This window comes from Octopus sinensis, unplaced genomic scaffold (genome assembly GCF_006345805.1).
Source record: "Octopus sinensis unplaced genomic scaffold, ASM634580v1 Contig01451, whole genome shotgun sequence".
Lineage (NCBI taxonomy): Eukaryota > Metazoa > Mollusca > Cephalopoda > Octopoda > Octopodidae > Octopus > Octopus sinensis.
In genome coordinates, this window is record NW_021824847.1 from 25,001 (window position 1) to 46,688 (window position 21,688).

General features: G+C 39.8%; 1 protein-coding gene across 1 annotated transcript in view; it reads right to left on the reverse strand.

Annotated features, from left to right (window-relative positions):
- The window catches only part of LOC115227062 (thioredoxin domain-containing protein), a 27,798-nt gene extending 7,803 nt beyond the window's left edge, over positions 1–19,995 (reverse strand). Inside the window, exons 1-6 of the mRNA XM_029797993.2 lie at positions 19,760–19,995; positions 11,423–11,503; positions 7,470–7,577; positions 4,522–4,663; positions 3,651–3,707; positions 1,297–1,392 (exon numbers count right to left, since the gene is read on the reverse strand). Of these exons, the coding sequence (XP_029653853.1) occupies positions 1,297–1,392; positions 3,651–3,707; positions 4,522–4,663; positions 7,470–7,577; positions 11,423–11,503; positions 19,760–19,913 (638 nt within the window). The 5' untranslated portion in view covers positions 19,914–19,995. The remainder of the gene's footprint in view (positions 1–1,296; positions 1,393–3,650; positions 3,708–4,521; positions 4,664–7,469; positions 7,578–11,422; positions 11,504–19,759) is intronic.
- Between the last annotated feature and the right edge of the window lie 1,693 nt (positions 19,996–21,688).

The window sequence follows — 21,688 nt, forward strand, 5'->3', positions numbered from 1 at the left end:
CTGGTGCAGCCATCTGGTTCGCCAGCCCTCAGTCATTCGTCCAACCCATGCTAGCATGGAAAGCGGACGTTAAACAATGATGATGATGAAAGCAATCTAAATGGTGGAATAAATTGTATGAATGTTGCATTTTGGGCAGGTCCCTTAATTGGAAAAAAATGCATGTTAACCAGCGTTAGTGGACAAACTGGGAGTTATGAGAGACCCACACTAATTTCTTCATATTCTAATATTACCCTGTTCTATAAACAGTTTTCCAGTTGTAATGTTCTTCTTATTTCTTTATTACCCACAAGGGGCTAAACAAGGACAGACAAAAGGATTAAGTCGATTAGATCGACCCCAGTGCGTAACTGGTACTTAATTTATCGACCCCGAAAGGATGAAAGGCAAAGTCGACCTTGGCAGAATTTGAAGACTGCCTAAAATGGTTTGGTCACACAAATTGTCTCCAGCACTGATTTCTCTCTTTTAAGTCTGTTATTTATTGTATCAATCTCTTTTGTCAATCCTCTAAATCATGGGGACATAGAGAAACCAGCACCAGTAGTCAAATGGTTAGTGGGCAGGGAACAAACACAATCACACACACACACATATCATTTAAGGTCTCCTTTCCATGCTGGCATGGGTTTGGCAGAGAGCTGCACCAGGCCCCAACTGGTAGTTTTGGCTAGGTTTCTACAGCTGGATGCCCTTCCTAACACCAACCACTGTACAGAGTGAATAGGGTGCTTTTTATATGGCCCAGGCACAGGCGTTTTCTATGTGACACTGGCATGGGTGATTTTGATAAGGCACAACTTTCCACACAGCTTTCATTTACCAAATTCTCTCACAAGGCACTGGTTGGCCTGTAGTTATAATAGTAGAAGACACTTGCCCATGGTACAACACAGAGGGACAAAACTTAAAATCATGTGCTAGCAAAGTGAGTTTCTTAACCCTTTAGTCTTTAAACCGGCCACATCCAGCCAAAATATTCTACCTGTTTTATGTTCAAACTGGCCAAATGTGGCCCCTCACACCTGTTCTACAATGTCATTCTAAAATTTAATAGTTACCTCATAAAAATTTCAAAACTATCAGACAATACAGGATTAATTCAGAACAATGATAATAAATAAATGATACATTAGACAAGATAATCTGAATGCTAAAAGGTTAAGCACTCGGTCAAGCCCCTAACCACTCAGATACAATACTTTTGATCTGTAAATGATTCACTGAAGAAGTATGATAAACCCTAAACAGATAGTAATAACAACCAAATAGAAAAATTGCCTCCATACTTACTAAATGATGGAAGGACACTTCTTAATTTTAAATCGTTCGACTAATTTAGGATTGGAATTCATCTGTATTTTGGCAATGTTCAGAGTGTGGTGCATTCTGTAAGTAAAAGAAAATAACTTTCAAATCATATGACTATGTTTGTATGTCTGATTGCATATGTGTGATGAAATAATAATGATAATAATAATAATGATAATAATGATAATAATGATAATAATAATAATAATAATAATGATAATAATAATGATAATAATAATAATATAATAATAATAATAATAATAACAATGGTGATAATAATAATAATGATAATGATGATAATAATAATAATAATAATAATAATAATAATGATAATAATAATAATAATAATGATAATAATAATAATAATAATGATAATAATAATGATAATAATAATAATAATAATGATAATAATAATAATAATAATGATAATAATAATAATAATAATAATAATAATAATGATAATAATGATAATAATAATAATAATAATGATAATAATAATAATAATGATAATAATAATAATAATAGTAATAATGATAATAATAATGATAATAATAATAATAGAAAAAAGATGGTATAAGCACACACCAGGAAAGGTCACAGAAAACGAGAAAGCAACCATACACTGGGATATGCCAATACACACAGAGATAGAGAAATTAAGGCCAACAGGCCAGATATAGTTGTCAGAGATCATGAAGAAAAAAAATGCTTTCTAATTGATGTATCAATACCGGCATATGACAACGGTTCTCTAAAAGAAATGGAGAAACTTTCAAAATACAAAGATCTGGAAATAGAGGTAACTAGAATGTGGAATCTAAAAACAGAAACAATTCCTATCATAGTAGGTGCATTAGGTATGATTAAAAAACCTTCAGACAAATACATAACAAAAACACCAGGACTTAAAAACACATATAACATACAGAAAATTGCACCAATGGGCACTGCACACATCCTACACAAAACACTTTCAATACAGTAACCATCAGAGCATCACAACAAATCACAGCACATACCCAAGGCACACAGAGCTGCGCTCGGTAGTGAAGTGAAAGCATGCTATAAAAATAAAACTACTGAATAATAATAATAATAAATGCCCTGATGCAGTACCAGGCAGTGGCTCTCATGGCTTCTGATCTTAACTGATTGGAAGTGTTATCAAGTACATTGTTTTGTCTTGGTATAAAAGATGGGCTACAGCAAATATTCTGCTCAATACCACAGATTTGCTTGTCAGTTGTTTGACCTTAACCAGTTGAGCATGTCCCTTAGTGGCTGACGATATGTGCATCTCTGATCACGAGCAGAAGTAGTGGGGGAGCATCATAGCCATGTGTTGAGATGAATTCTTTGGGGTTTGAATAATTCACCTCTGGAAACATGGGTGGTTCTTTCAATCATCCTTAAACAACCCTTATTCAGGGACCTTTTGAGCAGGATGGGTTACTCGACCAGAAGAAAATTCTAACTGGGCCCCACCTGCAAGGTCATGTGCTGTTTATCTTGATAAGAGATCACCATGTCGCGCACATATGGTTGTGATGCATGTGCCTGGTGTACCCTTATCAGACAGGTAGTCATGATGGGTATATTGGGCTTCATATATTTTACTTGTTTCAGTCATTTGACTGCGGGCATGCTGGAGCACCGCCTTTAGTCGAGCAAATCGACCCCGGGACTTATTCTTTGTAAGCCCAGTACTTATTCTATCGGTCTCTTTTGCCGAACCACTAAGTGACGGGGACATAAACACACCAGCATCGATTGTCAAGCAATGCTAGAGGGACAAACACAGACACACAAACATATACACATACATATATATATATATATATATATATATATATATATATATACATATATATGACAGGCTTCTTTCAGTTTCTGTCTACCAAATTCACTCACAAGGTATTGGTCAGCCCGGGGTTATAGCAGAAGACAGTTGCCCAAGATTCCACGCAGTGGGACCGAACCCGGAACCATGTGGTTGGTTAGCAAGCTACTTACCACACAGCCACTCCTGCGCCTATTCTCTGTTCATTAATTTTACATGTACGGCAAAGTCTGTGCTTCACTAAAAAGGGCTAATAAGACCAAAACTTGCCTGGAGTTTTCTCCCCTACTTACTAAAATTATTGATATAATATTAGTTATTTAACTATTGTTAACTTTTTCTTGTGGTATAATTATTTCAGATTAATTAATCAATTTTTGTCCTGTCGCACGTTCTATTAAATATGATAATATACACACAATTATGCAAAATAGGTCACCTTAATGAAGTACATTTGACAAAATATAATTTGTGGGGAGAAAATGAAAATGCTTACCTCACTGCAACAGCTTCCATTGTTGCCATGGCAATTAATCCACAGCCTGGCTTGTAACTGCAATGATAGAAACAGACATTTTGACAATTATACAGAACACAATCAGTAATGATAATTAGAAAAAGCACACACAAGCACACACCTATTCTAGCACAAACATATAGCACAAAATATAAGGTGGCGAGCTGGTAGAAACGTTAGCATGTCGGGCGAAATTCGTAGCCATATTTCATCTGTCGTTACGTTCCGAGTTCAAATTCCGCCGAGGTCAACTTTGCCTTTCATCCTTTCGGGGTCGATAAATTAAGTACCAGTTACGCACTGGGGTCGATGTTATCGACTTAATCCCTTTGTCTGTCCTTGTTTGTCCCCTCTGTGTTTAGCCCCTTGTGGGTAGTAAAGAAATATATTCTAGCACAAACAGTAAGTGGAGGTGCAATGGCCCAGTGGTTAGGGCAGCGGACTCGCGGTCGAAGGATCGCGGTTTCAATTCCCAGACCGGGCGTTGTGTGTGTTTATTGAGCGAAAACACATAAAGCTCCACGAGGCTCCGGCAGGGGGTGGTGGCGCCCCCTGTTGTACTCTTTCGCCACAACTTTCTCTCACTCTTTCTTCGTGTTTCTTGTCCCCGACTTCCTACGCAACCGCTGAGCCTGGATGCGCATTCATCCATCCATCGATGCTCTCTGTGTCGGGGGGTTGACCTGTTTTCTCTTGTGCGGGTCTTACGAATAGCAAAGGACCATGTTTCGGACTTCTCCCACAGATGGGACGAAGACCACTTCGCTCAACAAACAAACAGAAATACATACATACTTTGAAGAAACTTAATAACAACAACAACAACATCAACAACGACCAAACAACTTACAACAACACCAGCCAGTCACCAGTGGTGGCTCCAGTTGAGGCTTGAGTCAAATGTTCGAAATTGTTTTCATTCAAAACCTTCATTGCTTCCTTCTGAGCAGCTTCCAACCATTCAGCAACATCTCCTGCATCTATAGTGTTACCTAAAAAGAGAGAGGAAACCCGTCTTGTGTGACTGAGGGCTTGAGGAATGCGAAGATGTATGCACAATAAGCATTATCATCGGCGTCATCTTAACCCTTTCGTTACCAACCCGGCCGAAACCGGCTCTGGTTCTGAATACAAATGTCTTGTTTTCATAAGTTTTTAGTTAAAATCTTCCGCCATACCTTAGTCACAATTTATGTTCCAAACACTAGGTTAATGGTAACTAAGTTATTTTACTAAATTCTTTATTATGTTTAAAGTAATTGAAGGAAACACAGAGCATCTTAACCCTTTCATTACCAAACCGCCCAAAGCCGCCCGAAAAAAATTTTGGTTAATGTGACCAAACCGCCCAAAGCCTCCCGAATTTACCTATTCATATTTAAATGAGAATATCAGAGCAAATCTCTTTAGTACATTCGTAAAAACACGTGATTATGCTTCGTAAACAATTCATCTACAGTTTTGTACAACGATCGACGTGTAATTTTAATTCCCTGAATTTTGGGAGATTTTTTTCCACATTTTTTTCAGCATCGATTTTTCTTCAACTTTGAAAATGGATAGGAGTTTCATGTTATCAAGCATTGATTCCGAACTGGAAAATATGTGAAACAAATACTGGGTACTGTTGTGGATTTAGTTTTTATACAGGGAAACTAATGTTAGTCAGCATGGCTTAGGGTATGATGTGGTCTGGAAATTATTGTTTGAAGCAATCAATGTGGAAACAAACTTACGCAGATTGTAAACAAACACAAAATGGGGGTTCAAATTTCGGAAAATTTGTGAAGCAAATACTGGGTACTGCATGGATTTAGTTTTTATACAGGGAAAATAATGTTAGTCAGCATGGCCTAGGGAACGATGTGGTCTGGAATTTATCACTTCCATACCATAACCAGGGCCGTATATTATTTTTTGACCGATTTCTTCAGTTCGGTCAAACTTGCAGTGGATTCCAGTATTTCACTTTATTCCACCTTTATGGTACACCTGTTGTGCATTAAATTCAACTGATGATATAGTGATGTGCACAATTCTTCTTTATCAAAATTTTGTTGCATACCCATTTGAATATTAGTTGATGATTCATTTTCTATAGTGATGTTTAAACAAAATTTTAATATTTTTACCTTTTGCTCAATTTACCTGGATTTACCTGTAATTAAAGTCACTTTGAGACAAAAGTTATGCAATAGAATTGATTAAGTACCCTTTCTTTAATTATGTTCCAAATATCACATTAATATGTTGATAAGTAAAAAAGTTACAGTTATTTAATGAAACAAGCCTAAATTCATGATTATTTTAGAATTTAATTGAAACTCATGAGGGGTGTATTTTGATCAAAAATATAGTAACAAAAGGGTTAAAATAAATACAGTAACAAAAGGGTTAATAACTGCTTCAAGCCACATGTATGGATCATCATCACCATCACCACCATCTTTGTCCTCATCATCACTATCACTGTCATCATCATCATCGTTTAACATCTGGTCTCCATGCTGGCATGGAAAGGGCCAGCAGGGTGCTGTCTGGACTCCAACTCTCACTCTTTTGGCCTGCTCGCTTAGCCAGCGGGGTGGCATCATTTGAAGGCTAAAACAGTGCGAAGCACATTGTGACCAGCGATGTGTAGCAATGTCTGATAGTCTGGTTGGTCACGTGATATATATATCTTTATATATAAAAGTGAGGTTGTGCGTCTGTCTGTCTCCTATGATTTAGATTCCTAACTACTCCCACATTTTGCGGTGCAGTTTAACCAAAAGCGGGTATCTTATAGTCGTGATTCATATCGAGCCCTTCTGGGTATTAGCGCGCGTCTACGATGAGTCAACAATTTAAAAAAAATTTACCATCAATTTTTCCCATTTTTAATGCATTTTTGGCATATATAAGGGAAGTAACTCTCTAAAAATTTATTATTAAATCTCAAAACATAAAAAGCTACAGTAACACCACCCCCCTTTGTGGTTAGCCATATTGAGATGGCTATTATACTTTACATCTCTAAAAATGCTTATATAGTTATTTCCCTTACAAACCCGAACAACGCCGGGCGATACTGCTAGTATATATATATATATATATATCTATATATAGACAGACATGCATGCACACACAGAAATTTGCATATACAGATAGAGAGAGAAGGAAAACATTACAGTGTATTGATTGGACACAATTGACATAAGCTCTTTCCATCTTGTATGAATAAAACAAAATATACTCGCACACATAAAGGGAAAGAGAGAGAAAAAGAGAGAGAGGCGCAGGAGTGGCTGTGTGGTAACTAGCTTGCTAACCAGCCAGATGGTTCCGGGTTCAGTCCCACTGCGTGACACCTTGGGCAAGTGTCTTCTGCTATAGCCCTGGGCCAACCAATGCCTTGTGAGTGGATTTGGTAGACGGAAACTGAAAGAAGCCCGTCGTATATATGTATATATATATGTATGTGTGTGTATGTGTTTGTGTGTCTGTGTTTGTCCCCTTAGCATTGCTTGACAACCGATGCTGGTGTGTTTACGTCCCCGTCACTTAGCAGTTCGGCAAAAGAGACCGATAGAATAAGTACTGGGCTTACAGAGAATAAGTCCCAGGGTCGAGTTGCTCGACTTAAGGCGGTGCTCCAGCATGGCCGCAGTCAAATGACTTAAACAAGTAAAAGAGTAAAAACAGAGAGAGAGAGAGAAAGAGAGAGAAACATTGAAACATTTGTTGTCAAATCAACAACACCAAACATAGGATGCATAAAGAACAGAGCCAAAGTATCTTCTACCTGTTGTTACCTACCGTCATATACTATGGGAGACTTCTGTCTGAAGAACACTAATGCTGGTATTACCTTCACACCATATTTGTCACCGAACGTTTGGCTTTGCAATTTCCCATAACGACAGTCTGGAAGTAGAGAGAAGAGATAGAAGTGAGAAACTGACAAACAGGTTTCGTTGGTTGTGAAATCATCATCATCATCATCATTTAGCGTCCGCTTTCCATGCTAGCATGGGTTGGACAGTTCAACTGGGGTCTGTGAAGCCGGAAGGCTGCATCAGGCCCAGTCAGATCTGGCAGTGTTTCTACGGCTGGATGCCCTTCCTAACGCCAACCACTCCGTGAGTGTAGTGGGTGCCTTTTACGTGCCACCTGCACAGGTGCCAGACAGAGCTGGCAAACGGCCACGAACGGATGGTGCTTTTACGTGCCACCGGCACGGGGGCCAGGTGAGGCTGGCAACGGACACGAACGGCTGGTGCTGTTACGTGCCACCGGCATGAGGCCAGTCAGGGCGGCGCTGGCAACGGTCACGAATGGATGGTTCTCTTACGTGCCACTGGCACTGGTAACTCATCTGCAATTTCCATTGATCGATTTCGATTCTGATCCTCTGAAATGCTAGCTTTTATGTATAACAGATTATAAGCAATAATAAATCTCTGAACGAGGTATACACAGTAACTGCACGACAATGTGAAGTATATTTACCACTTAAATGTGGCTGACCACTAAGGGTGGATGTTACTGTAGCTTGTAGCCCCAGGAGAACATCTTCTCCAGCTGGCTATAGGCACAATTTCTGTGACCTATCGGCATTTGCAAAGGGAGGTCATCCATCCCTCGTCAACCTAAGTGATACGCACGGACTGCAGTTTCTGGGTATTGACCCGTCATCAGCGCACGACAATCACTGGTTTTCGATGGAAGGGTCCCAATGCAAATATTTATATCCTTTTTCCAGTGATTTTTCGTGACTGATCTTGAAAAAGTGTATACAAGCAATAATAAATCTCTGAACAAGGTATAGACATTAACTGCACGACAATGTGAAGTACATTTGCCATCTAAATATGGCTAACCACTAAGGGTGGATGTTACTGTAGCTTGTAGCCCCAGGAGAACATCTTCTCCAGCTGGCTATTGACACACTTTCTGTGCCCTATCGATATTTGCAAAGGGAGGTCATCCTTCCCATTGTCAATCTACGTGATATGGCCAAACACGAGTTTCTGGGTATTGACCCGTCATCAGTTCACGGCAATCACCGGTTTTCGAGTTTCTGGGTATTGACTCGTCATCAGCTCACGGCAATCACCAGTTTTCGAGTTTCTGGGTATTGACCCGTCATCAGCGCACGGCAATCACCGGTTTTCGAGTTTCTGGGTATTGACCCGTCATCAGCACATGGCAATCATCGGTTTTCGAGTTTTGGGTATTGACCCGTCATCAGCTCACGGCAATCACCGGTTTTCGAGTTTCTGGGTATTGACCCGTCATCAGCGCACGGCAATCACCGGTTTTCAAGTTTCTGGGTATTGACCCGTCATCAGCGCACGGCAATCACCGGTTTTCAAGTTTCTGGGTATTGACCCGTCATCAGCGCACGGCAATCACCGGTTTTCAAGTTTCTGGGTATTGACCCGTCATCAGCGCACGGCAATCGCCGGTTTTCGAGTTTCTGGGTATTGACCCGTCATCAGCGCACGGCAATCACCGGTTTTCGAGTTTCTGGGTATTGACCCGTCATCAGCGCATGGCAATCACCGGTTTTTGAGTTTCTGGGTATTGACCCGTCATCAGCGCACGGCAATCACCGGTTTCCGAGTTTCTAGGTACAATAACATCCACCCTTAGCGGTTAGCCGTATTTGGATGGCAAATATACTTCAGATTATACACAATTTGAAAGAAACAAATACATAAAGCAGGAGGGCAAATACATATAACAGTAGTGTGGAGCAAACGAGAAGACAACATCGATAGAAACATGTGGTACATCATCATCATCACCATCTATTTTCCATGCTGGAGTGGCATGGATGGCTTGACAGCAGCTGGTCAGCCAGAGCGTTGCACCAAGCACCGATTGCCTGGGTCCTTTTCCTAATGCCAACCACTTTACAGAGTGCACCAGAGGATATCCTTGTTGCTTATTTTGATTTTTATCCCCTTATTTCGAAATTGTACTAAATTCTGGTGCCTCAACTTAAGTACCATATTCATCTGAATCTCTCTCATATATATATATATATATATATATATATATTCTCTTTTCTCTTTTACTGGTTTCAGTCATTTGACTGCGGCCATGCTGGAGCACCGCCTTTAATCGAGCAACTCGACCCCGGGACTTATTCCTTTGTAAGCCCAGTACTTATTCTATCGGTCTCTTTTGCCGAAATGCTAAGTAACAGGGACATAAACACACCAGTATCGGTTGTCAAGCAATGATAGGGGGACAAACACAGACACACAAACGCATATATATATATATATACATATATATATACATATATACGACAGGCTTCTTTTAGTTTCCGTCTACCAAATCCACTCACAAGGCTTTGGTCGGCCCGAAGCTATAGTAGAAGACACTTGTCCAAGGTGCCGCACAGTGGGACTGAACCCGGAACCATGTGGTTGGTAAGCAAGCTACTTACCACACAGCCACTCCTGCACCATATATATATATATATATATATATATATATATATATATATATGTAGGCATAGGTGTGGCTGTGCTTCCCAACCACATGGTCCAGGGTTCAGTCCCACTCCATGCCACCTTGCGCAATCGTCTTCTACTATAGCTTCGGGCCGACCAAAGCCTTGTGAGTGGATTTGGTACACAAAAACTGAAAGACACACACAAATAGATATATGTGTGTGTGTGTGTCTCTGCTTGTCCCCCACCGTTACTTGACAACCGGTGTTAGTGTGTTTACACCCCCATAACTTAGCAGTTTGGCAAAATAGGCCGACAGAATAAGTACCAGGCTTTAAAATATAAGTCCTGGGGTTGATTTGTTCGACTAAAACCCTTCAAGGCAGCAGCCAAATTGCTAAAACAAGAAAAGATAAAAGAAAAGATGATATATATATATATGTGGAGGCGCAATGGCCCAGTGGTTAGGGCAGCGGACTCATGGTCGTAGGATCGCGGTTTTGATTCCCAGACCGGGTATTGGCATTGGGAGCAAGCTACTTACCACACAGCCACTTCTATGCCTATGACTAAAATTTATTAACATACTACAGAGCATATAAACGAATCATTTACTTACAGATGGACAAATATTTTAGTTTTGTTTGAACCCTTTCGTTACCAATCTGGCTGAAACCACCTCTGGCTCTGTAATACAAATGTCTTGTTTCCATAAGTCTTCAATTAAAATCTTCTACCAAACCTTAGTCACAATTTATGTTCCTAACACTAGCTTAATGATAACTAAGTTATTTTACTAAATTCTTTATTATATTTAAAATTAATTGAAAGAAACAGAGCATCTCAAAATAAATACAGTAACAAAAGGGTTAAAGACATTCAGTCAAATGTGTCTTCAATTTGCACAAGATTTGACTGCTATTTCTAACAAGTCCAAACAACTATGTGAAACAAAATCTGCAAATTAACCCTTTTCATACCAACCCGGTTGATACCGCTTCTGGCTCTGTAGTACAAATGTCTTGTTTCCATAAGTTTTGAATTAAAATCTTCCACCAAACTTTAGTCACAATTTATGTTCCTAACACTAGCTGAATGATAACCAAGTTATTTTACTAAATTCTTTGTTATATTTAAAGTAATTGAAAGAAACACAGAGCATCTTAACAGAAATACAGTAACGAAAGGGTTACTAATTCCAAGAAGAAAATGCCTGCAGCAAGGAAAACAAGGAACAACAACGAAACAGTGGAGACAAGAAGATCTGGTAAATGGTTAAAGAACAAAAATGCTCAAAGTTACCTTCCAGGAATGTCAAATCAGCCTTTAGTAATTTTTGCATTTCAAACAAAGCAGAATGGTACTCAGCATTTATTTCATCGTCTGTGAGGAAAAAAAAAGACAAGCAAAAAACAAAAAAAGTCATTTAAGAAGAATTGGCAGATAATAAGGAATGGTTAAAGCAGAGGTTCCCACCCAAGGTCCATAGAGCCCTGAGGGGGGTCTACATAAGATTTTATAGTTACTCTTTTACTCTTTTACTTGTTTCAGTCATTTAACTGAAGCCATGCTGGAGCACCGCCTTTAGTCAATCGAGCAAATTGACCCCAGGACTTATTCCTTTTAAGAAGAATTGGCAGATAATAAGGAATGGTTAAAGCAGAGGTTCCCACCCAAGGTCCATAGAGCCCTGGGGGGGGGTCTACATAAGATTTAATAGTTACTCTTTTACTCTTTTACTTGTTTCAGTCATTTGACTGAGGCCATGCTGGAGCACCGCCTTTAGTCAATCGAGCAAACTGACCCCAGGACTTATTCCTTTTAAGAAGAATTGGCAGATAATAAGGAATGGTTAAAGCAGAGGTTCTTACCCAGGGTCCATAGAGCCCTGGGGGTGGGGTCTAACATAAGATTTTATAGTTACTCTTTTACTCTTTTACTTGTTTCAGTCATTTGACTGTGGCCATGCTGGAGCACCGCCTTTAGTCAATGGAGCAAACTGACCCCAGGACTTATTCTTTTTAAGAAGAATTGGTAGATAATAAGGAATGGTTAAAGCAGGGGTTCTCACCCAGGGTCCATAGAGCCCTGGGGGTGGGGTCTAACACAAGATTTTATAGTTACTCTTTTACTCTTTTACTTGTTTCAGTCATTTGAATGCGGCCATGCTGGAGCACCGCCTTTAGTCAAGCAAATTGACCCCAGGACTTATTCTTTGTAAGCCTAATATTTATTCTATCAGTCTCTTTTGCCGAACCGCTAAGTTATGGGGACGTAAAAACACCAGCATCGGTTGTCAAGCGATGTTGAGGGGACAAACACAGACACACAAACACATACACACACATATATATATATATATATATATATATATAAATATATATATATATACATATATACGACAGGCTTCTTTCAGTTTCCGTCTACCAAATCCATTCTCAAGGCTCCAGCATGGCCACAGTCACATGACTGAAACAAGAGTAAAAGAGATGAGTAATAAGGAAATGATGTGGGAGTGTGGGGGAGAGAAGAGATGGACGGTGACAGCAATGGAGATCCAGAGGCATACATAAGGGAGGAAGGGCATCGATGGCAGATATGAGAGGGTTTTTCAGGGTAAAGAAGCATTCTGAAGTAGTGAGGGATGATATTGAGAGTATAGAATGGGTGTTAAAGGAAGTGGCTCCAAAACAAGGGATAACTGGTAACATGAAAATGGGGATGGAATATGTGCAGTTCTGCTTTCATATACCATATTTTAATGTGTATAATGAATCCCCTAATTTTGGTGGGTCTTAAAATCTGGAAAGAAAGGTTTTGACAGAAAAGGAGGATCTTTTCGGTTTGATCGGCAGTTTTTAACATAATTTCCATGTAACTAAAGTATTTTAAACTTCGTATACTGGTAGAATGTGTTTATAAAACATCTTTTTCTCTTGGCTTTATTGAGAAAATTCTATAGTTTGTAAGATATGACGTCCATTGAGGTAAAAAAAACATTCTGTGCCGTATGAATATGTCCCTCGTTTAAGAAACAGATTGGGTTTATTTATATTTCTTAAGAAAAAAAAGATACCCTTCCCCCCACCCCTAACCCTCACCCTAAAACAGATTGAAATGCAATAGATCGATACTAGGGTCATAATTATGGGTGACAATTTCATATGACACCACTAGAAAAAACTGCTGTTCAAACTGAAAAGATCCAAAAAGGGTTCCTTATCTTTATATATAAAAGTAAGGTTGTGTGTCTGTCTCCTCCGATTTAGATTCCTAACAACTCCCACATTTTGCGGTGCAGTTTAACCAAAACCGGTATCTTATAGTCGTGATTCATATCGAGCCCTTCTGGGTATTAGCACGCATCTACAATGAGTCTATGATTTAAAAAAAAATTTACCATCATTTTTTTCCATTTTAATGCATTTTTTCGCTATTATATAAGGGAAGTAACTCTCTAAAAATGTCTATGATGAGTCAACGATTTAAAAAAAAATTTACCATCATTTTTTTTTCCATTTTTAATGCATTTTTTTGTTATCTTTTGACTATAACTCTCTAAAAATGCTTATATAGTTATTTCCCTTGCAAACCCGAGCAACGCCGGGTGATACTGCTGGTATATGTTAAAATAGAAGGTATTCAAAAGTCTCCATACATAGGAACAATTTATTTTTTTTATGAGAAACAGTTTATAAGAATAGTTTTTTTCAAAAAATTTAACAAGCTCTATATTGTTACCATTGTTTTGAATACACATTGCAATACGTTACCCCACTCATTGTGAACTCGTAATAGCACATCTGGTAATACCTGTTGTCATTGATATATGGAGACCTTTGAATCACCCTGTACACTAATTATTGCACCTATGAAAGAGAAACAATCTTCTAAGTGCTCTTAGTATTTACCAATCTTGCATATCTTCCATAAAGTCTACTTTCTCTATTAATATTCCCGTGATTCCACTGAGCTTCTTATGGGTCTACAGTTTGCACCAGACACCACCATACATAATTATTTTCAACACCCCTACATACAGGCGCAGGAGTGGCTGTGTGGTAAGTAGCTTGTTTACCAACCACATGGTTCCAAGTTCAGTCCCACTGCGTGGCACCTTGGGCAAGTGTCTTCTACTATAGCCTTGTGAGTGGATTTGGTAGACGGAAACTGAAAGAAGCCTGTCGTATATATGTATATATATGTATGTGTGTGTATAAGTTTGTGTGTCTGTGTTTGTTCCCCTAGCATTGCTTGACTACCGATGCTGGGGTGTTTATGTCCCCGTTACTTAGCGGTTCGGCAAAAGAGACCGATAGAATAAGTACTGGGCTTACAAAAGAATAAGTCCCAGGGTCGAGTTGCTCGATTAAAGGTGGTGCTCCAGCATGGCCACAGTCAAATGACTGAAACAAGTAAAACAGTAAAGAGAGAGTATAGAACAGGACCATTTTCATGACAAGATTAGTGGTTTGCCTGTTTTCCTGCTTATAATAACTTTGGTTTTTACTAAGACAACTTTCAGGCCCTTTTTCAGGCGACTTTTGAACACCTTCTATTTTAACATATATAAGGAACCCTTTTCTGTCAAAACCTTTCTTTCCAGATTTTCAGCCCCCAAAATTAGGGGATTCATTATACACGTTAAAGTATGGTATATGAAAGCAGAACCTGAAATTTCTTTTCTAATTGTATTACAGATTCAGCTATAAGAACAAAGTTATCAGCATAGTGCGGCTCCCATAGACAACCAGTTTTAAACTCCTTTGTTATGGCCCGGAGGACAATGATAAACAGGAAGGCGTTGGGAGCTGTGTCCTGGTGAAATTCTACCTTCATGCTAAGAGCACCATCCGAGTGTGATCGTTACCAACGTCGCCTTACTGGCACCTGTGCCGGTGGCATGTGTAAAAAGATTTGAGCGAGGTCATTGCCAGTACCGCCTAACTGGCCCTCGTGCCGGTGACACGTAAAAAGTACCCACTATACTCTCGGAGTGGTTGGCGTTAGGAAGAGCATCCAGCTGTAGAAACTCTGCCAAATCAAGATTGGAGCCTGGTGCAGCCATCTGGTTCGCCAGCCCTCAGTCAAAATCGTCCAACCCATGCTAGCATGGAAAGCAGACGTTAAACAATGATGATGATGCTAGTTTGTTGTGTACTCATTGCTAATTCTCTCCTTACTGACCACATCCCTGCATATGGCTCGGACAGCTCTTACCAGCCATTGACCTATTTCTAGCTCTTGCACTGTCCACCAGATCAGGGAGCAAGGGGCCTTGTTGAAGGCTTTCTCCAGGATGATGGAAACTAAATATAGTGGCTAAATATTTCTGTGGTTACCTTACTAGGAAGACATCATGAGCAGTGTCTCCCTGGCACAAAAACCAAACTGCATCTCACCTAAGTTAATTCTCTTTCCTAATTAATTCATATCAACTCATGGCTCAGTGGTTACAGCGTCAAACTTACAATCGTGAAGTTGTGAGTTCAAATCCCAGACCAGGCTGTGTGTTGTGTTCTCAAGCAAGATACTTTATTTCACGTTGCTCCAGTTCACTCACCTGTAGAAATGAGTTGCGACGTCACAGGTGCCAAGCTGTATCGGCCCTTTTGCCTTTCCCTTGGATAACATCGGTGGCGTGGAGAGGCAAGGCTAGTGTGCATGGGCAACTGTTGGTCTTCCATAAACAACCTTGCCCGGACTTGTGCCTTGGAGGGTAACTTTCTAGGTGCAATCCCATGGTCAGTCATGACCGAAGGGGGTCTCAGCTCAGCTCAGCTATTATCACACCCACTCAATTAAGGGGTCTTTATTGTGTTGTGAGTAAATTGGTGACCTCCCCGGGACTGCTGATGTCATGCAAAAAGCACCCAGTAAAATGAAAGTCCTTAGGAAAAGTATTGAGCCCTTGAAAACATGCCAACACAGACATTGGAGCTAAACACAGTCTTTCAGAGCATCAAATCCTATCAAACTGTCCAAAACGCTGCCAACATGGAAGTCAGATGTTCAATGATGATGACAGTGGTGATGATGAAGTTTGTGTGTATCTAAACATATATATATATGGAAATTGTAATTAAGATACCCATGCTGGTGACACCAATCGGAGTGGTTGGCATTAGGAAGGGCATCCAGCTGTAGAAACATTGCCAGATCAGACTGGGCCTGGTGCAGTCTCCTGACTTCCCAGACCCCGGTCGAACTGTCAAACCCATGCTAGCATGGAAACGGACGTTAAACGATGATGATGATGATATATATATATATATATGTTGGGCCTAAGAGGCATCAGATGTTGTGTGCAAGAGAGACTTTTGCGCTGGTATGGTCATGTGGCGAGAATGGACGAAGATAGGTGTGTGAAAAAGTGCCACACCCTGGCAGTTGAGGGGACCTGTGGAAGAGGTAACCCAGGAAAACCTGGGTCGAGGTGGTGAACACGACCTTCGAACTCTAGGTCTCACCAGGAAATGCTGACCTATGGAAGTATGCTGTGCGTGAGAAGACCCGGCAAGACCAGTGAGAACAATCGTCCGCTGCCAGCCTCGTCTGGCACCTGTGTCGGTGATACGTAAAAGCTCCATTCACTCGTGGCCGTTTGCCAGCTCTGTCTGGCCCCTGTGTCGGTGGCATGTAAAAGCACCATCCGTATGTGTTCGTTGCCAGCCTCGGCTGGCCCCCGTGCCGGTGACATGTAAAAGCACCGTCCATTCGTGGCCGTTTACCAGCTCTGTCTGGCCCCGTGCCGGTGACACGTAAAAGCACCATCCGCTCGTGTGCGTTGCCAGCCTCGGCTGGCCCCCGTGCCGGTGACACGTGAAAGCACCATCCGTTCGTGTTCGTTGCCAGCCTCGGCTGGCCCCCGTGCCGGTGACACGTAAAAGCACCATCCGTTCATGGCCGTTGTGCCAGCTCTGTCTGCAACCTGCAGGTGGCACGTAAAAAACACCCACGACACTCGCGGAGTGGTTGGCGTTAGGAAGGGCATCCAGCCGTAGAACACTGCCAAATCACTGGGCCTGATGAAGCCTTCCGGCTTCACAGACCCCAGTTAAACCGTCCAACCCATGCTAGCATGGAAAACGGACGCTAAATGATGATGATGATGATGATGATACACATACACACACATACAACTCTCTCTCTCTATATATAGTGCATCCAGCTGTAGAAACTATGCCAAGTCAAGATTGGAGCCTGGTGCAGCCATCTGGTTTGCCAGCTCCCAGGCAAAATCGTCCAACCTATGCTAGCATGGAAAGCGGACGTTAAACGATGATGATGATGATATATATATATATATACACACACACACTTTTGTGTAGATTGTTTATCCACAAAATGCTGTGTCCAGCACTCATTCTTACTGTGTATATATAATATATATATATATATATATATGGAATTTGTAGTTGTGGTACCAGTGCCGGTGATACATAAGAGAACCATCCGAACGTGGCCGTTGCCAGCACCGCATCGACTGGCCTCCGTGCCGGAGGCACGTAAAAAGCACCATCCGAGCATGGCCGTTCGCCAGCCTCATCTGGCACCTGTGTCGGTGGCACATAAAAAGCACCCACTACACTCACGGAGTGGTTGGCGTTAGGAAGGGCATCCAGCTGTAGAAACACCGCCAGATATGACTGGGCCTGGTGGAGCCTTCGGGCTTCCCAGACCCCAGTTGAACCGGAAAAGCATGGAAAGCGGACGTTAAACGATGATGATATAATATATATATATATATATATATATATAATATATATATATATAAGTAGGTATGTTGATAGATAGATACATACATATACATAGAAAGAGAGAGAGAGTAGGTTTGCAAATGTGAGAGGGATATAAGGGATTCATACATAAGCGTGTTCTCATACATTACAGAGATTTCAATGACAGTTTGAGTTCCAAGTTTTGCGATCGCAGAGCGAGAAAGTCGAGTAATGGTTAACATTACTTTCTATTACTCTCTCTCTCTCCATGTGTCTGTCTGTCTCCGTACACACACACACATATATATATTATATATATATATATATATATATATATATATATATATATATATATGTATATATAATCTTACCATTAACTTATAATTGTGGAATTTTATGCATGATATTATTATATCGCTGTAATCTATAAGATATATATTATCGTTGGATTCGACCCCCCAAACAAGCAATCAAATGTGATGACACATGCAGTGATGTCTACACGCATAGCATTCGTAGGATGTCGTATTTATGGTTATACATAATTTATAAACACACTGGGTGGTTCTGATTTCCAGAGTCATCAGTTTTTCATCCACAGACTTAACTGATTAATTATAATAGCTAGCTAGGCCTTGAAACAAAATGCGCAGATCGCATTATATCTTGTATGTTTTGTAATAAAGAGGAAAATAAATGCCTTAGCTAGACAGATAAGCAAAGAGCTAAGTGAGCAAGTGATAAATAATATATTTGTTTTCTCTGCTCACTCCCGCCTTCTGCAATGTAAGCTAGCCATAGCTCCCCGTCTCCGCCCTCATCGCTATAGCAATTGCCGCAGAACCAAGGGACGTAACTCAAGATTGCTTACCTTTTTTTTGGTTCTTTTTCTTTTTCTTTTTTTTTTCTCCTAATGTCTCCACAGCAGCAATATAAATATATAAACAAGAGGAATGGGGGACGGAATGGATAGGAATATACCAGAATAGGAGAATAGGAATAGCGGAATGAAGTGAGAATTATTATTTTCCTTAGCAGGTGCTGTCTACTAAAGTGTTGCGAACAATAGCAACATACATACACGCACGCACCTACGTGTCTTTATACGCACATGTATAATATACATTCACACACACACACACAAATATATATATATATATATATATATATATACATACATATATATATATATATATATATATATATATATAGTCGTGCATACATGCAGCTACTTAAACGTTTACACAAAAACATATTACAAAACAAAACATAAATAAAAAATAGTCTTCCAACTAATCTCAATACTTCGTCTTTGTAGCTTTGTAGGGGGTGGGGGGAAAGGGTACATAATCGGTCGAAGTGACCGCAGTTTCTTACTGGTATTTATTTTATTTATCCCCAAAACACTGAAGAATGAATTAGTTAAAGTAAAAACGACAACAGATTTTGAAATCAGCGCAATGAGTCAGTCCGCCCATTTCTAATAATATCAATGTCTTAATTGTTTTTTTTAATTAGGCAGCAAAACCCCCCCAGAATTTATAATGCAAGGGGGGATGAGTTTGTATGAGGTGTGTGACATTTACAACATTAGTTATATTAAATTAAGAGATCCACCAGAAATCGAAACCGTGTTCGTAGAATTCGGGAACTAACGTAAACGATAATGTTTCCTCTCTGCCAAAACCTCCAAAATTTACAAGGGAGAAGAATGAAATTTTTCAACTTTCAGTTCTTTTTTAAAAGAGATAATAGCGACAGAAGCGAAATAGCTACAATCAAATCACAAACTCAGTTTGTTTAAAAAAAAAAAAAAGAATGCTATATTAATTGATCATAATTAAAAAAAAAAAAAAACCCGGCTCCGGGAGAACTAATTGGATGTATGTATACAGGTCGGATTGGTTTTGGTACTTACAAATAAGAATCAAGGAGTGTTGAGATGTGATGAAGCTGTGCATGCTGTTTGGCGTGACATCTTCGATAATTCGAAGGCCTTCTCGAGATGCAATGGTTCGGAATAGCGTGGAAAATGCCAGGAGTAACGTTGGCCAGCCTAAGTAGGTTGCCATGTTGTAAAAGACCGAGTATTCACAAGAGACTCGACACCGGTAGACAGACAGCAGACGTGACACCGGTGCACGGAAAGGAGGCGGCAGCGACTATCATAAATAACAACAATAGTAGCAGCAGCAGCAGCAGTAGAAACAGTACTAGCAGTAGTAGTAGTCGCAGTAGCAGTAGCGGTGACGTACCTGATCTGTCGTAATAATGTCCCCTTCATCGATTCAATTAATCATCGCTTATCGAACTTCCAGTGTCCTCTCTCTCTTCCCCCCCCCCCTTTTTCATGCGCATTCCATCAATAAATAAATAAAATTGTCAGCTCAGACGAGATTGACGCAGTTTTGTGGGAAGCAAAAACGGCAACACGCAGACAGAAATGTCTTGTTGACAGGGATTGACACAAAAGGTAGACACACACTGTTTGTTGTTGCTGCTGTTTAGCCCCAGGTCAGTCCTGACTGAGTCGACCTAGGATCTTTTCTGTTTGAACGGCAGTTTTTTCTAGCGGTTTACACGTAACTAAACACTTTTAAACTTCGTATACTGGTAGAATGTGTTTATAAAACATCTTTTTCTCTTGGCTTTATTGAGAAAATTCTATAGTTTGTAAGATATTTGTTGTTTTTTTTTTTCTGCAATTTCAACAAATCAATGGCGTCTATTGAGGTGAAAACATTCTATGCCGTTTAAGAAACAGATTGGGTTTATTTACATTTGTGAAGAAAAAAGTGATCTTTTCGGTTTGACCGGCAGTTTTTAAAAATGATTTCCACGTAACTTAAACACTTTTAAACTTCGTATACTAGTAGAATGTGTTTACAAAACATCTTTTTCTCTTGGCTTTATTGAGAAAATTCTATAGTTTGTAAGATATTTGTTGGTTTGTTTTTTTCTTCAATTTCTGCAATTTCAACCAATCAATGGCGTCTATTGAGGTGAAAACATTCTATGCCGTTTAAGAAACAGATTGGGTTTATTTACATTTGTGAAGAAAAAAGTGATCTTTTCGTTTTGAACGGCAGTTTTTTCTAGCGGTATTATATGAAATTGTCACCTATAATTATGACCCTAGTATCGATCTATTGCATTTCAATCTGTTTTAGGATTAGGGTTAGGGGTGGGGGGAAGAGTATCTTTTTTTCGGATCTTTTCGGTTTGAACGGCAGTTTTTAAAAATAATTTCCACGTAACTAAACACTTTTAAACTTCGTATACTGGTAGAATGTGTTTATAAAACATATTTTTCTCTTGGCTTTATTGAGAAAATTCTATGGTTTGTAAGATATTTGTTTTTTTGTTTTTTTTCCCATTTCTGCAATTTCAACCAATCAGTGGCGTCTATTGGGGTGAAAACATTCTATGCCGTATGAATATGTCTCTCGTTTAAGAAACACATTGGGTTTATTTACATTTCTGAAGAAAGAAAGATACCCTTCCCCCCACCCCTAACCAACCCTAACCCTAAAACAGATTGAAATGCAATAGATCGATACTAGGGTCATAATTATAGGTGACATTTTCATATGACACCGCTAGAAAAAACTGCCGTTCAAACGGAAAAGATCCTAGACCTATACTGAGAGACATTACAACCGAGAACATCCACTTTGTATATCTAGCATTGCATTGTTCAATATGTCCTTCCTGTTTTGTGGTACCAAAAGGCGGTGGGGTGGGGGTGTTATTATTCTTTTTTTTTTCCTTTTACATGTTTCAGTCATTTGACTGCGGCCATGCTGGAGCACCGCCTTTAGTCGAGCAAATCGACCCTAGGACTTAT